The sequence below is a fragment of the Poeciliopsis prolifica genome, unplaced genomic scaffold, assembly GCF_027474105.1.
Source record: "Poeciliopsis prolifica strain line A6 unplaced genomic scaffold, Auburn_PproV2 SCAFFOLD036, whole genome shotgun sequence".
NCBI classification, from domain to species: domain Eukaryota; kingdom Metazoa; phylum Chordata; class Actinopteri; order Cyprinodontiformes; family Poeciliidae; genus Poeciliopsis; species Poeciliopsis prolifica.
In genome coordinates this window covers 994605-1011489 of record NW_026562411.1, presented here as the reverse complement: position 1 = coordinate 1011489, position 16885 = coordinate 994605, and the positions used below count along the sequence as shown (strand labels likewise).

General features: G+C 43.6%; 2 protein-coding genes across 2 annotated transcripts; one reads left to right on the top strand and one right to left on the bottom strand.

Annotated features, from left to right (window-relative positions):
- Positions 1–2408: 2408 nt before the first annotated feature.
- Positions 2409–13872, top strand: LOC129374440 (3-hydroxyisobutyryl-CoA hydrolase, mitochondrial-like). The gene is made up of 14 exons (XM_055052848.1): positions 2409–2522; positions 3002–3044; positions 3906–4034; positions 5391–5475; positions 5553–5633; positions 5740–5792; positions 7497–7575; positions 9579–9724; positions 10361–10447; positions 10543–10601; positions 10695–10776; positions 11467–11586; positions 11707–11740; positions 12271–13872. Exons 1-14 carry the CDS (start codon positions 2491–2493, stop codon positions 12384–12386), a joined length of 1146 nt encoding a protein of 381 aa, XP_054908823.1. The 5' UTR covers positions 2409–2490; the 3' UTR covers positions 12387–13872.
- On the bottom strand, positions 12749–16528 carry LOC129374441 (small membrane A-kinase anchor protein-like). The gene has a single exon (XM_055052850.1). The coding sequence runs from the start codon at positions 16387–16389 to the stop codon at positions 16141–16143; it is 249 nt and encodes an 82-aa protein (XP_054908825.1). The 5' UTR covers positions 16390–16528; the 3' UTR covers positions 12749–16140.
- Positions 16529–16885: the final 357 nt, after the last annotated feature.

Genomic DNA, 16885 nt, shown 5'->3' with positions numbered 1-16885 from the left:
AACTTATTTTGTGTTTTTTCAGGCGTCCAGCAGCTCCTGCAGCAGCAGCAGCAGCAGCAGCAGCGACTCCGACTGAATGAACAACCAGCAGTTCTCTGACTCCTTCTCATTTAATCTCAGTTGTTTTTAATTCAACAGTAAATTAACAATTAAACCCAGTAAACACAAATAATCGTTCAGAAAACGTCAAAACTTGTGTCAGTTTTTATCATGTGGAGAATATGATGTTAGTCCTGATGCTCGTTGCTTTCTGAGTGGAATAAAATGACTGCAGTGAATAATAAATGTGAAAACACAAACCACAGCCTGTCTGCATTTATCTGAAGTCCTGTTAGTCCAGAGTCACACCCTGTTCCTGCTGCAGTAGCTTGTTTTGATAACCTTCACAATCTGTGAATCGACGACAGGAAGGAGATTTGTTCACGGGTTCAGCTTAAAGTCAGCAGCTCCTCATTCACTGCATCAGGAAAACTGCTTTAAACTTTCATTTAATTTTATTCACTCAATAACATGAATCAGAAAAAGTTACAAACATAATATTTACTTCCTATTTACATAAAAATAAAATTAGCTTCTGATGTCAGAACATTGTTACAAACATATGTCAAATACACAAAAATACAAAACAAAACATCAACTCCATGTTCATCATCATAACTTTCATATTTCTTTTAAATGCATCCTGATCCATAAACCCACCGAAGCTCCTGCATGTTCAAAGATGTCAAATTTAAAAACCTGAAATATTTGGACTTTGTTGCTCTAAAAATCTTGTAAATACAGAATCACATTGTTTTTGGTGCAGCCACTCCTTGTTCAGGGCAGTTTAGAGAACCGGACCCCGGAACCCGGACCTGGAGCCCAGACCCCGGACCTGGAGCCCAGACCCCGGACCTGGAGCCCAGACCCCGGACCTGGAGCCCAGACCCCGGACCTGGAGCCCAGACCCCGGACCTGGAGCCCAGACCCCGGACCCGGACCGGGATCCAGGATCTAGACCTGGACCTGTTCCTTTATTCTGCAGTAATGCTGCAGAATAATGCAACCCTTAACTTGACGTCGGCCTGTTTCTATCAACACGTCTCACCATCCATCATGTTAGACAAACCGTTTCTTTTGGCTCGTTTCCATGTTGTTATCAGAAACACATCAATCCCAAACATTTTCTGGTGAAATGCCGTTGCAGTCATGCTTTAAGTGGCAAAGTTCAAGTCTTTGTGACTCAGGTTAACGGCTGATTCTGGGAACGTTAACGAAGGCTGAGCAGATTTCAGTGAGTAAAGGTTCAATAGTGGAATCACTTCATAAAGTGTTCAAATGACACAAGGTGGTTTCATATTTTTCTCCACAAATATCTTTTGCCCCAGTTGCATTTACTGGAGAAATTGAAAACAATTCCTTTTGGGAGTTTTACTCTGCTGTACTTTTTACTTTACTTGAGTCATGTTATTATAAAGTATAATTTCTCTTACTTAAAGAACATTTCTGGATCCTCTTCCACTTTATTCAGTGAGAAACTTCAGCTTAATTTTAAATCACCAAACACAGAAAAGCCCTGCAGGTTTTTGAGACGTCCTGTTTATAAAAAAGTTTCAGTTTTCTAATGATATTTACCCTGCTTAACATTTATACACATTACCTACTCTAAAGGTTTAGATGAAGTAAGTTGCTTTTAAAAATGTTTGGTTGCCTCATTTTATTTATCAGTTTAGTCTTTAAAATAGTAACATTTCCAGAAAACTTTCCATTTTTGTCCATTTAATTACATAATTTTGAATTATTAAATGATGAATGTGTTAATCAGTTACTCTGTACTTGAGTCGCTGTTTCACCAAATACTTTTTAAACTTTTTACTCAACATTTAATTTCCCTTGGGGGTCAAAAATGTAATAAAAAATGTAATAAAAATATGTAATAAAAATCTTGGATTTTTCCCTAAGTGACTCTAAGTATAATTTTCTCCAAATACAAAGATTGTATTTGTCAAATGCATCAATATCACTGATCTTTAGGTTACTTGATGTCACCATATACAGGAGGGTCTGGGTGGTCTGCATGCTTTTTCGTCTGTCTGCTAAATTAGATGAACAAAACATTGTGTTGCATGATGTGTCCACTTCAGTGGTCTCCTGTTGTATTTCTAACATAAAAATCCACAAGAAACACAAGAAAATGACTTTTAGATACATGCCCGCTGCAGTGACCACTGTGCATGGAAATGGCTCCAGTTTTAATACAGTAAATATTTTATGTACCACGAATAGTGAAGTTTGAACCTCACTGGTTCTCTTTCATCACCACTTTCTGAAGCCAGCTGCATTCTTTCCGCTGACCAGCAGGTGGCAGTGTCGCAGTAGTGATCGCCCGCCAATCAGCGGCAGTTTTTTCGCTCTAACAGGAAGTAAACAGAGGAACCGGAAGCTCTGCGCAGGGGCAGCTTCTGGCTACCCAGAGCTGATCAGATCATCTAAATTATAATATCAGTAATTATGACACTAACGGTTCTGACTTCTGCCTTCAGGTATGTGTTGTCACCGGAAGCTGGTGTAGCTTTGCAGGAAGTGGAGTTGCTGTCGCCGTTAGTCGAGACATTTTTGCTTGTAACAACAGAGAAACTTGTTTTAAAAGTTGAACATGTCTGTTAGCCTCACCGCGGAGCCAACAACCAGTGAAAATGTTATTAAATCAAGCAGTTTCCCCCAAAGTGCCTGATTTAACCGCCTCAAATCTTCTCTCTTCTAATAGCTTCATTTTTAACACCAAAGCTAACATACTGTCCACTGATTTCAACACGAGCCTCAATGCAGGAAGATAATTAGAGGTCATAATGTTCTGCATGTATTACCTGATCACTGAGTGTAACAGGTAATAAAGTTAACCAGTTTATTTCAGGACCAGGGTCAAGGACAGACAGGCTTGTAGTCGCCCCCTGGCGGCGTAATAAAATAAAACATTAAATATGATTCATGCTCAGCTTGGTTTTCATTAATTATCTTTCAGGCTGAAGCCTCTTTGCAGATTGCAGCGAATCCAGGCTCACCTGGTGAGTATCAGCTGACGATGTACCGATTGACCTTTACTGACCGGCACCGATTACCAGGTTTCTGCAAGGCCTTGATTTTCAAAGTTCTCTTTTGTTCAAACCTTAATTCACCTTCTAAATTGAACAATAATCACCTTGCTGGGTGGAGGATGACATCTGCAGATTAAACACATTCTGGACACAAACTGTTTAGACTTTTATACACAAGTCAGATAAACTATTGACCTCCAGAGTACCTGGAGAGAACAGACACATCCACAACTCCAGGCTGGGATTCAAACCCACAACCTTTATTTATTTATAATAACTGGTCAACATTAAATTGCATAAGACAATAAATAATTACAGAAAAAAGAAAACAACTTAATTTAAAAATTGATTAAAAATAAATAAAATGAGAAATAAAAGAAGGTGGAATACAAATAATGTATAGTAAATATATGTGCTAGTCATGAATATAAAATGCTAAAAATGATTTAAGGAGGCCCAGTCAGTTGTGTTTGCAGCGACCCGTCATACTGAGCAAGCATGTGGCGACAGTAGAGAAGAACAAGTTTCCTTTAACAGAAGTAAAAACCAACTTCAGGATCAGAACCGAGAATTTCAGCATCTGGAAGGTTTCAGTTTCCATCCGGATGGTGAAGCTCAGTTGCATAGATATTAATAAATCTGCTCTTCCTCTATCACTGGATTTATTTGACAGATTCACCTATAGAGAAAAACACCTGAGTCACTTAAACATGAAAAATAATCAGATTGAACACAAAGTTATGCAGCTATTGGACCTCAGTAATTTATGATAATTACTGAATTATTTTCATCAGTATCTGTTTAGCATGAAATGTTTCTGTTTCCCTCCAGATGTCGGCTCACGTGGAACCGGTTCTGGGGAAGAAAGCGGGCCGGGCCGCAGTGATCACCATGAACCGACCCAAAGTCCTGAACGCGCTCAACCTGAGCATGATCCGGCAGATTCACCCGCAGCTGCAGGTGGGCGGAGCCAGAAGTTTACATACACCATTCATCCTGTTTTTGATAAATTCCTGAAAACTTGGCAAAACTTTTGTTCTCTGTAGAGAAAAGCGAGAAAATCACAATTCCTAATCCTGGAAATGGTCAAATATTGATTTCAAAATGCGTTAAAGTTGTTCGTCTTTTCCGCTCCTGCTTTCAGCGAGCTGCTTATCGCATCCTGCATCCACTCGCCCACCGCGTGAACTTTGATGAATCCTTTCATACTTTTCATTCAAGAAGCAGAAAGCATCAGCTGACATGTTTAAAAACTGATGCAACCTGCTGGAAGTGATTAAATACATTTTATTTGTTTACACTGTATTTTTCTCTTGTCACTCAGAACAGAATCATTAAAATGTTTGAGTAGAAAAATTGTGTCTGAATCAAATGGTGACCCTAAAGGTCAGAATCAAATGGAAACTGAACGATTCTCTAAGATCTTCAGGGTTTTAAAGATCGGACAGAAAACGTCCATCAGTGACGGTCAGGAGAAAACTGATGTTTTTATAAAACTTGATGTTTTTATAAAACTTAATGTTTTTATAAAACCTGATGTTTTTATAAAACCTGATGTTTTTATAAAACCTGATGTTTTTATAAAACTTAATGTTTTTATAAAACCTGATGTTTTTATAAAACTTAATGTTTTTATAAAACCTGATGTTTTTATAAAAACTGATGTTTTTATAAAACTTTATGTTTTTATAAAACTTGATGTTTTTATAAAACTTGATGTTTTTATAAAACTTAATGTTTTTATAAAACTTAATGTTTTTATAAAACCTGATGTTTTTATAAAACCTGATGTTTTTATAAAACTTAATGTTTTTATAAAACTGATGTTTTTATAAAAACTTATGTTTTTATAAAACCTGATGTTTTTATAAAAACTTATGTTTTTATAAAACTTAATGTTTTTATAAAACCTGATGTTTTTATAAAACCTGATGTTTTTATAAAACTTAATGTTTTTATAAAACCTGATGTTTTTATAAAAACTTATGTTTTTATAAAACCTGATGTTTTTATAAAACCTGATGTTTTTATAAAACTTAATGTTTTTATAAAACCTGATGTTTTTATAAAACCTGATGTTTTTATAAGACTTAATGTTTTTATAAAACCTGATGTTTGTAACGTTTAAAGCGTTCGTGTCCTGCAGCTCCACATCATGAGCAGCTTTCTGATTGGCTGATTCAGCTCCTGTTGCTGTCACACTAATTTACTCCAATTACTTTTATTTTCTTGTTTTGATTTGAACTGATAACAGATTCAGTTTTTTGTAATCAACTGATGGATGTTAATGATTTTTGAGTTTCTTTTTGTTTCCAGAAATGGGAAAGTGACCCAGAGACGGACATGGTGATCATCAAGGCAGCAGGAGGGAAAGCCTTCTGCGCTGGAGGAGACATCAGAGGTGAAAGGTCAACCTCAGGGTCTCTTCCTGCTCCCTCCTCAGGATTTTCCTTCACTGCTGTTTGTTTTCGTTCCCAGCCGTCACAGAAGCAGGGAAGGTCGGCGATTCCCTCGCGCAGGACTTTTTCCGGGAGGAATACCTGCTGAACAACGCCATAGGTTCTATTAATGTTTGCATCTTTTGTCCCGTCAAAACCACAAGATTCAGCGTTTTATTTGGATTAAATGTGATTTGCTGCCTCTGAGAGGTTTTCTGTGTTTTCAGGATCCTACAGGAAGCCGTATGTCGCCATTATTGATGGAATAACAATGGGAGGGGTGAGATTAACGTTCTATAATTCAGCTTCATTTAATTCATCCTCATTAAAATGATGGAGTATTAGGGCTAAGAAAAACTGTTTAATTATCAAAAATCATAATAAGAAAGTCAAATTAATACCAGAATAAAATACTAAACAAATGAAGTGGGGATTTTATTGAAACTCCTTCACTAACATAATTTTAAAAAATTTAAATGAGTTGAGAAAGAAATTCTTCATTTTTTGAACTCATAAACATCAAATCATTATCAGTAGCAGAGCTTTGAAATGATTGTGAAAGTAGAATATTTAAGATAAAGACTCGCTGAATTTATAGATTTATTTCTCATTAAAACATTTTTTTTCTTAATTTTATCATTTTTTTATGGTAATATTCCGAGTGTTATTAATAAAAGACCTTTCAGTGTTTCCATGATACTCCATTATAGATTATTTTCACCTCAGGCTTAAAATGTTTTATTTTTCTTAATGAGTGCGATGATAAAACGGGCCAGCAGGTGTCAGTGGAGAGCTGTGTTACCTGGAAGCTGGCCTCTGATTGGAGGAACCCTGAGGTGATTGAACTGCTGCTGGAGCGGAACCGTTGACCCAGACGGGTTCCTGACTGTTAGAACTCGGACTTTGACTGGTCCGAAGCGGCAGCAGACATTTATATCGGCTGACTAGTTCAGAACTAGTTCAGAGGTTCTGAGCCTGAGGCCGGCCCGTTGGACACGTCAGCACAGAACCAGCCATGATTATGACGCAACGCTCCGCAGGGCGAAACGGACCGGCTCCAAATATGGAAAGACTTCCTGCTCACAGATCTGATCCTGGATCAGAACCGGATCTGGTCCTGGATCTGATCCTGGATCAGAACCGGATCTGGTCCTGGATCTGATCCAGGATCAGAACCGGATCTGGTCCTGGATCTGATCCTGGATCTGGTCCTGGATCTGATCCAGGATCAGAACCGGATCTGATCCTGGATCTGGTCCTGGATCAGAACCGGATCAGTTCCGAGTCTTCGGACTCCGGGTGTCAGTCGGACCTGTCCCCTCTGACGTATCGGGGTGGGCTGTGAACTTTGACCTCTGGGGGACGAGAGGTCGCCGCCAGCTGCGGTCTGAGTCCTGCTGAGAGGAAACGGTCTTCAGGCAGAATCCCAGCTCCCTGGTTCTGGTTCTGTTCCAGGTCTCCAGCCTGCAGGTTGTAAATCAGAACCGGAGGATTGTCTGTTTACATCAGGCGGTCCAAACGCGCCTTATTTGGTACCAGAATGTTCTGCTGCTGCTGCTTGGCTCAGCGCCGGAGTTTAACTCTCAACTCCCCCAGAAAACCTGGAACTGTTTTTATTTGCTCCAAATATTTCATCAAAACTTTGAAATTCCCAAAACCAAACAAATCAGATCAGAGACTGCAGATCTGGGATCAATACTCTGATTGATCTCTTTTGGATCAATATGAATTTATTTACCTGCTTTGCTGGGATTGAGGTTGGTTACCATGGCAACCCGGGTGTTTAACTGTCCTTGATTTATAATTTGCATCTTTTGACAGAAATTTTCCCCAATTCCTTGAACAACGTCTCATTATTGAGAGGCAGGCTGTGGGTTTCAGCTCCGGTTCTGGTTCTGTTTTTATGGTCTAGTTAAAGTTCGTCCTGTTTTTATCGGAGTCTGGTCGGCTTTTCATTTTGATTCGTTCTGTTTTCCTCCTGCAGGGCGTCGGCCTGTCGGTCCACGGACGCTTTCGGGTCGCCACTGAGAAGACGCTGTTCGCCATGCCGGAGACCGCCATCGGTAAGAACCGGGTCGCTGCGAACCGGGTGAACCAGAACCAGGTGAACCAGAACCAGGTGAACCAGAACCAGGTGAATCAGAACCAGGTGAATCAGAACCAGGTGAATCAGAACCAGGTGAACCAGAACCAGGTGAACCAGAACCAGGTGAATCAGAACCAGGTGAATCAGAACCAGGTAAACCAGAACCAGGTGAACCAGAACCAGGTGAATCAGAACCAGGTGAACCAGAACCAGGTGAATCAGAACCAGGTGAACCAGAACCAGGTGAACCAGAACCAGGTGAATCAGAACCAGGTGAATCAGAACCAGGTGAACCAGAACCAGGTGAATCAGAACCAGGTGAACCAGAACCAGGTGAACCAGAACCAGGTGAACCAGAACCAGGTGAATCAGAACCAGGTGAACCAGAACCAGGTGAACCTCAAACTGCCACTAACAAGTTCTGGGTTGAACAGATTCACAGATGAAGATGTTTGATGTGGTTCCTGTGGATCAGGCTGTTGGCATGGAGTCGGTGTAATCTGTCGGTTTTTTCCCTGATGACCCTGAATGTCTCGCCGCAGCGTCTGCAGAATAACAGACCAAACCTTTCAGGACTTCTTCTCTGTTTCCGCTTTACTCCACTACGTTGCAAACAGTTGGCCTCTTGTGTAAACATCAACTCTTCCTGTATCCGGATTATCAGATTTATTCTGACCCCCTTCAGCATCCTGAACAAAAGCTATAATCTGACACATTTCTAATATTCCAGCAGTAAATGGGGCCAGCTCATCTAATCCCTGCTGCTTCCTTCATGCCCAACGCTTTCTTCTCAGGCCGAACCGAAGGCTGTGAGAACCGAGAGACCAGGAGAAACTCCATCCTGCAAAGACCACAAACCTGAACATCATCCACCAAAACATAACAGGAAGTAGAAACGACCACAAACTGCAAGCTCAGCAGTTATTAGTTCTTTAAAACAACAACCGAAATAAATTAAATATATAATATTATGAGAGACCTCATTCATAAACAACCCCGACTAAAACCAACCAACACATCCAGCTAAATCAGGAAAACAACCAATCAACAACAAAACATCCAACCAGCCAACAGGAAGTGATCTGAGGCCCAGCTACAGGAAGTGGTCGGTGGCCCAACCAACAGAAAGTGGTCGGTGGCCCAACCAACAGGAAGTGGTCTGAGGCCCAGCCAACAGGAAGTGGTCGGTGGCCCAACCAACAGGAAGTGGTCTGAGGCCCAGCCAACAGGAAGTGGTCTGAGGCCCAGCTACAGGAAGTGATCTGAGGCCCAACCAACAGGAAGTGGTCTGAGGCCCAGCCAACAGGAAGTGGTCTGAGCCCCAACCAACACTAAGTGGTCTGAGGCCCAGCTACAGGAAGTGATCTGAGGCCCAACCAACAGGAAGTGATCTGAGGCCCAACCAACAGGAAGTGGTCTGAGGCCCAACCAACAGGAAGTGGTCTGAGGCCCAGCCAACAGGAAGTGGTCTGAGGCCCAACCAACAGGAAGTGGTCTGAGGCCCAACCAACAGGAAGTGGTCGGTGGCCCAGCCAACAGGAAGTGGTCTGAGCCCCAACCAACACTAAGTGGTCGGTGGCCCAACCAACAGGAAGTGGTCTGAGGCCCAACCAACAGGAAGTGGTCTGAGGCCCAACCAACAGGAAGTGGTCTGAGGCCCAGCCAACAGGAAGTGGTCGAGGAGACTCTGATTGGCTGCGTGGAGCCGCTGGACTAGAGGACTTCCTGAGCCGATCTGAGTCCGGCTAACAGACGAGTCTCAGATGATGAGAAGTGTTTGACGTTGTGGAAGGGCCCGGCCCAGATCCATGAATAGACAGTAACAGGAATCCACACCAACACACAGCTGGAGGTCAAAGGAACAGCAGAAACAGATAAATAACCCTGATGTGTTATTTAACCCTAACCCTCATGATGAGTCTGATAAACTTATGAAATGACCTCAGAGTCACTCCAGCTGTGGTTGTTTTATTTTGACAGGGCTTTTCCCTGATGTGGGAGGCGGCTACTTCCTGCCGAGGCTGCGGGGGAAGCTGGGGCTGTTCCTCGCCTTGACGGGCTTCCGCCTCAAAGGACGGGACGTCCAGCGCGCCGGCATCGCCACTCACTTCGTAGAGTCTAAGAAGGTGAAGCGGCTCCGGCTAACGAGGGCGAACGGGTCTGAGTCGGACCGGCGCTGCTGCAGTTTGGGCCAGATGTTGAGTCAGTGGGTGAATCAGGATTTTCATTGTAGTCGTGCCAACTGGTCCTGACAGGCCCGGCGGCCAGGTGTGGGTCAGAGCAGCGGGCGGCAGAGGACAGACCGTCCGCTGGATGGTTCTGCTGGAGCTCTGGATCAGAACCAAGCCTGTTAAATGAATCACAGGACGAAGTGTTGATCTGACTGTCCACTCTGTCACTTCATATTTACATCCATAACATTTACGCTAAAGCTCTACAGCGGTCTCTGTCCCGACCCGTTCCCGACCCGTTCCCAGGTTGTCTGCTCTCAGATTCTCCACAACAGTTTAAAGTCACGGTAACTTTGGTCCAAACGTCTCAGTTTGACAAAAGTTTTTTAAAATCTCATTTTCTTTCATCCTGAGCTAAAACAGACACTTTAATGTCGGGGATGTCAGCTTATTTCTGCTTTCATCTGTATTGTCTCCTATGAAACTCCCGATCAGATTGGGTTCCAATAAAAATAAATCAATCAATCAATCAAATTTGATCAGTGTGGCAAATTTCAGCAACAAGGGAAAAAAGTGAAGTTTGTGTTTCAGATCCCAGAGCTGGAGCAGCGGCTGGTTGGCCTGAAGTCTCCATCGGACTCAGACGTCTCCCGACTGCTGGAGTCCTTCCAGGCGCAGGTCAGAGGGTCAAACACTCAGCAATTAATGCATTTACTTCATGGATTTTAAATATTTTTAGGCAGTTTTGTATCTAAACTTGTGTTTTTGTCCAGAGTGATCTGGACTCTGATAAACCGTTCGTCTTGGACAAACATACGTCTGAAATTGACAGGTGAGTTTTTCACAGTGTGATCAGCTGATATTGAAGCAGCAGCTGAACTGGTGGAAACCCTCACTGGTTGGTGTGAACTGGTTCTCCTCCCAGGCTGTTCGGCGCCAGCAGCATGGAGGGAATCCTGCAGAACCTGAAGGCCGACGGATCCGACTTCGCTAACAAACAAGTCGAGGTTCGTCTTTAAGAAAGTAGCAGAAATATTCCTCCATGCTGGCAGAACCTGCTGCCAGAGGCGCTGACACCCCGGTCGGCCTGGAGGTCGGCCTGGAGGTCGGCCTGGAGGTCGGCCTGGAGGTCGGCCTGGAGGTCGGCCTGGAGGTCGGCCTGGAGGTCGGCCTGGAGGTCGGCCTGGAGGTCGGCCTGGAGGTCGGCCTGGAGGTCGGCCTGGAGGTCGGCCTGGAGGTCGGCCTGGAGGTCGGGCTGGAGGTCGGCCTGAAGGTCGGCCTGGAGGTCGGCCTGGAGGTCGGCCTGGAGGTCGGCCTGGAGGTCGGCCTGGAGGTCGGCCTGGAGGTCGGCCTGGAGGTCGGCCTGGAGGTCGGCCTGGAGGTCGGCGCCCTGCAGCAGCATTGGTGCTGGGCTGAAGTGGGATGATGTTTGGCTCTAATGTTCTGTAATTATTAACCCAAGGTTAGATGTTTAATGACGACTCAGCCAATCACAGAAGGATTTCACTAAGGAGCTCTAAACTTTATTCACTCATTTATTCATTCATTGGAATAAATATCTCACTGTTGATTCTCCGTCAGTAAACTCCCAGTCTTCCCAGTTAGACCATTCCTTACAGACATGCCCAGCATGTCTCCTCAGAACCGAGCCGGGACAATAACTGTGTTGACTCTGGTTCTGCTCATGGTTTGTCCAGATTCTGTCCAGAATGTCTCCCACTTCGCTGAAGGTCACCTTCAGGCAGCTGCAGGTCGGCGCCGCCATGAGCCTGCAGGACGTGTTGGTGATGGAGTACCGGCTGAGCCAAGCCTGCATGGTGAGAACCCGACGGGTCAAGAGTTCTGCAACGTTCTAAACTCAGTCTGGAAATGAGACGACTGGATTGTTGTCGTCGTTAGTAAACCGTCGTCTGATTGGTTTGTTTCTGCCGTTCCAGAGAGGCCATGACTTCTACGAAGGCGTTCGGGCAGGTGAGTTCTGCTGAGTTCTGCAGAGTTCTGCTGCGTTCTGCTGAGTTCTGCTGAGTTTCTGTAGAATCTGTAGGATGTTGAAGAGGGGAGAACCCAGGATGGATCCTTGGACGGATCCGTGGGAACTCCACAGATCAGTTGTAGTTTTGAGCAGAAGTCTTGTGGTGTTTCTGGAGCAGATGCCATTTTAAATTAATTTGGTGTTTTAGCTTCTGCTAAATACTGTGTTCATGTAACGCTTAGCTTTAGCAGTGCTACTGTTTATGATTTAGGGTTAGTTAGCGGCACTAACCACTGGTTCTGGTCCAAAGAAATCCACTCCAGTTCAGTCCAGTTTATTTTTACTGTAAATTATCACATAATTCAGTTTAAACCCAGTTATAGATTTTCACCAGTTGAATCCGGTTTATTCCAGTTCTTCTCTTCTTTCCATCAGATTCTGATTGTAGAGTAAAACCAGATCAGGTCTCGTTAAACGACCCCCTGCTGGTCACGGACCCGTTAATGTCAGAATCTCTCTGCCTCTCCAGTTCTGATCGACAAAGACCAGAACCCGCGCTGGAGCCCGCCGTCGCTGGACCAGGTCTCCGACTGCTTTGTGGACGAATGCTTCGCCTCGCTGGGGGAGAAGGACCTGAGGTTCTGACCAGCCCACCGCCGGGCCTCTTCTCAACCATCAGAACCATCAGAACCAGACTCCTGGATCGGAGCAGCTCTCTGGAGCCGGCAGAGGAAGTGACCTCACCGCTGAGTGCTTTATGGCTTTTCCCCGGGGTGTCGGCTGATGCCACTCGGATCGCTCTCCAACACAAACACTATTGATTCAGTTCTTTTGTAATTATTAATAATGCAGCAACAGGATTTATTAGTGACTGCAGAGAAATCAAATACAGTTTCATCAAACTGAAATCTGTTTTCTGCTTTATTTCTAATCTGCTAATTGCTCTGTGGTGAAGCCACTTCCCCAAACATGGCGTCTGCAGCTCTGCATTATTCATAAGTCAGAAGCACAAAGCAATAAAAAAGTTTATTACTTATCAACATTTTTTCAAGGTAAAAACAGGAAGTGATGCGTTTGCATGTCTTATTTTAAAGTTTAATTACCAGAGCAGATCATCTGCTGCTCACCGGATCCTGGAATATAAACAAATAAAATCACAAACAGTTTTTATTTATCAAAAACAGAAAAATGCACCAGTCATAGCATTCTGTTAGCATTAGCTTCAGCGGCTGACGTCTTGGTAACCCTGATGTCCAGATGGTTTCTCCTCTAAATATTTAGCTTAGCCTGAGATCTGTTAGCCCCAAGCTAAACATTTAGTTTTATATTTAGCTTGCTAACTAAGCTATCTAATTTCATCACCATTTAGTTTGGGCTGTAAATCTGTTTGCCATCTTAATATGTAGCTTCAGATTTATTAGCAACAAGCTAAATATTTAGTTTTTTAAATTATTAGTTAACAAGCTAAATGTTTAATGTTGTTACTAAACATTTAGTTCTTGATCTCAATATTTAGTTTGATAAATGTGAGTTAACATCTAGATTTACTCTTTGAACCACATTAGTTTGCTAACTGAATATTTAGCTAAATATCCTAAATATTTCATTTGAAAGTATTTAGTTTGTTTTCCAGGCTCAGCTCTCCTGATGCTCAGAGCCCCAAGCATCATTCTGCCGCTGCCGTGCCTGGAGTTTGTCCCGTGTTCTTGCCCTGGCAGCCATTTTGTTTTTTTGGTTGGCTTGCTGCCTCAGGTTGGTGAATCTGTAAACTGTGTTCACTTCCTGCTGGCAGCTTCCTGTTCTGTCCTCACAGGTGAGTCTCACCTGAAGACGTTTTAGTGTTTCCTAAAACTGAGGCTCTGCAGCTGAGCGCAGTTTGTCCTGCGCTCAGCCTGACCTTTGACCCGCTCTAAAGCAAACACTGGGGCTGAAGGCATGACTTCAGGCTGACGGTTCAGGCTGGAGGAGAGAGGAATCGCTGCTCCTCCAGGATATTTAGTTACTCTAAGCACGTGGAAATATGTCATTTGCAAGCAAAATGTTGCTGACTAGATATTTACATCCAAGCAAAATATTTCACTCTGAGCTGAAACTGACATTTATGAATGAATAAAATAACTTTTTTGTTTTTCTCGTTTGAAACTCAAATTATTGCTGCTTCAAGCAAAACGTCTGGAAACTCAAATGGCTTTTTTTCTTTTTATGGCTCCATCATTTTTCTTCTCAACAGTTAAAATGATTTGACTTTTCCTTGAGTTCCTGAATCCATCCCTTCAGACTCACTGGCTTCTTCACCTGTGCAGGTTTTTTTCAGAAATGCAAATTATGATTTGATTACAAATTATCATCTGTTGTTTTTCTTTTGGAACAAAAATGAGGAATGAAATGAAACAGTTTAGTCTCATATCTGTGATTTGCTACATTGAGGAACCGACATGAACCAAGCAGCCGAGTCCGAACAGGATCCTCGCCCGGCCTCTGAAAGGCCCCAGCGCCACACTTTGGACACCGCTGCTCTAAAACTGCTGATTTTGTGTTTCTGCAGAAATATTGACTACAGACTGATTCCTGAAGATGATTTTTCTCTTTTCTTGGCAACAAAAAGATCTGAAGTTTTCCAAAACCGAACATAATGGCCTTTCATTAAAGGTCGTAGAATAAAACCTGGTTTCTGTGTTTTATGAGCTCGACGTGTTTTTGTCCTGCAGCTTTGAGCCGTTTGGATTTGTGGAGCGTTTAGAGCTGCGCTGGTCTCAGGCCAGTTTCTCCTGCTCCACTTTAAATAACTGAGCCGACAGTTTGGATCCGAACGGAAAAACATTTTCCTAAAGCTTCTGATGAAAGTTTTAATAAAGATTATTGATCTTTAAAACTCCCCAGAGACACAGAAATCACACGATGCCGATCAGACAAGAGGAGAGAAACCAAATGAAACCTGATTAGTTTTAAACACGCGGGACTTGAACGCCTCACAGAAACACATTAAACCTCCTTCTGTGGCCTTTGGTTCATTTTAGGTCTTTATGACCATGAAGTCATAAATGTTTCTCAGATTGTAATCTGGATGAACGCCGACAGAAACCCGATCTGACTTTGACCCAAACTGGGCGACATATTTAACCAGACCTGAACTTTCCTAATTTATATGTTTCTTTAAAAAAAAGCTCATAAAACCCAAAGAGAAACATTGAGAGTTTCAGAAAGTCTGGATGTTTGATGAGGCCGGACTGAAATGTTTTCGGTTCCTGAAACTCGTTTTCAGGTTTTGGTTGGAGCTAAAATTTATTTTTCTTTGGTGTTTTTCATCGATTTAACCAAAGAAACGGAATAAAAACTGAAAACCGTCCAGGAGCAGACGGGTTCAGGCTGATGACTCCAGACTTTTGCACAGTGAGTTTCGGTTGCTGAGTTTCCTGAAGCAACCAGAGGAAGTTTATCACCAAAGCATCAACAGCAGAACAATGTTCACGTTCTCACAGCAGGTCTTCAGGCTCAGTTCCGACTTTTCGCTAAAATACGATTTTTTTTCTGCGTATTTGTTTGGTGGATTCGGACCCGAAGTGTTGGGATGCTGCGGTTCCATTCCCTTAAAATTACGCAAATTGGAATTAAAAACTAAATTCACTCAAAGGAAATTTAGAAAAAACAAGCTTTTCAAAAAAAGGTTTTAGCAACATTAGTATATTTACTGCAATGGAAACACAGGATCAACAATAGCATGTTACTACTGCAGGAAATGAAGAAGAAAAAGACTACAGGAAGTGGTCTTCTTCATGTGATTTTAATTTTCTTTATTTAATGGAAACGACTATGAAAATGTATTTTTTAAAGTTTTCCGATTGACTCAGAATTCTTTCATGAGTTCATGATTATCATTTTCATTGCTTATGTCCAGATTTACGTCTTTCTTCTTCTGGTGCAGAATTATGAGGCACGTTCACCTCAATGACGTAAAGGTCGAATAAAATCCCACATGTATTGACATGCTGTGGAAACAATCCGATTTATTTCCAAACAAATTGGTGAGAGATCGGAATCGAGCGAATTCGCCTGCTGTGTGAACGTAGCCAAAACGAACCAACCAAAACCGAAACGTCTCGTCGGTTCGTCCGATGAATCGGATCCTGTCAAAGCTCCCAATCAGGAGAACGCATCGTCAGCGGCCCAGAAGGCCCACCTGGCGGAGGGCAGAGGTTAAGGCGAAGCAGTGGCAGTGAAAGAAGCTCCAGGGAGAGGCTAGGGTCAAGGGTCAGATGAGATTCCTGGGACTCATCGTCACAGAGTTGGGATGAGAGCGGGTTGGTCCGTTTGGAGGAAGGTTTCAGGATGAATCCTGTCCAGTCGGACCGGATTCCCGTCGACTCGTCCGCCGCCAGGCCTGAAGGACTGAAGGTTCCCGTCACGGAACGTCGCACTCGATGTAGGGGATGTCGCTGTAGCGGCTGTCCACCTCCAGCCACTGCTGCACCGCCCGCGCCACGATGTCCTCCGACAGCCGCTGGGCGTACTCCAGCAGCGCCGCGTTCACCTGCGGCGAGCCGTCCGCCGAGCCGCCCACCAGGTAGGCCTTCTCGCTCGTGGGCTTCCTCTCCGTGGAGTTGGGGTGCTGGGAGGCCGCGGCGCTCCGCTTGGATTTGACGCAGCCCATGCTCTGGAGGCGACCTCCTCTTCCTCCGTCTGGGAGTTTTCAGCTGCTGTCATCCACTGGATTCCATCGCAGAGAGCCAAGAGGGCGAGCAGAACGTCCCGGTCCGCCCGACCCGGTCCGCCCGACCCGGTCCGCTGCAGCTGAGGGAGACAAGAGGATAGAGGTCACTGGTTTATGTTCCAGAAAGTGACTGAGGCTAAATGACGGGAAGTGAAATCAGTTGAGCTCAGATAAAAACAGATGAAATAAATTTTAAAAGCTCTGAAGTTTCAGGAGGTTTGAACAAAAACTGATCCGTCTAAAACCTCAACCTGGGCTTGTTTGAAGTGAACTCTGGTACGGTTTGAATGCATATGTGAATGCCAAGCAGACTAAAGCGCAGGGCATTGGGGTAAATACAACCAAAGCCAACGCGCTAGCATAGCGCTAGCAGAAGAAATGGCTTGTTGTCTTTAGCCACAGACTAAAGAGAAATCATCCAACCGCTGAAATCTGA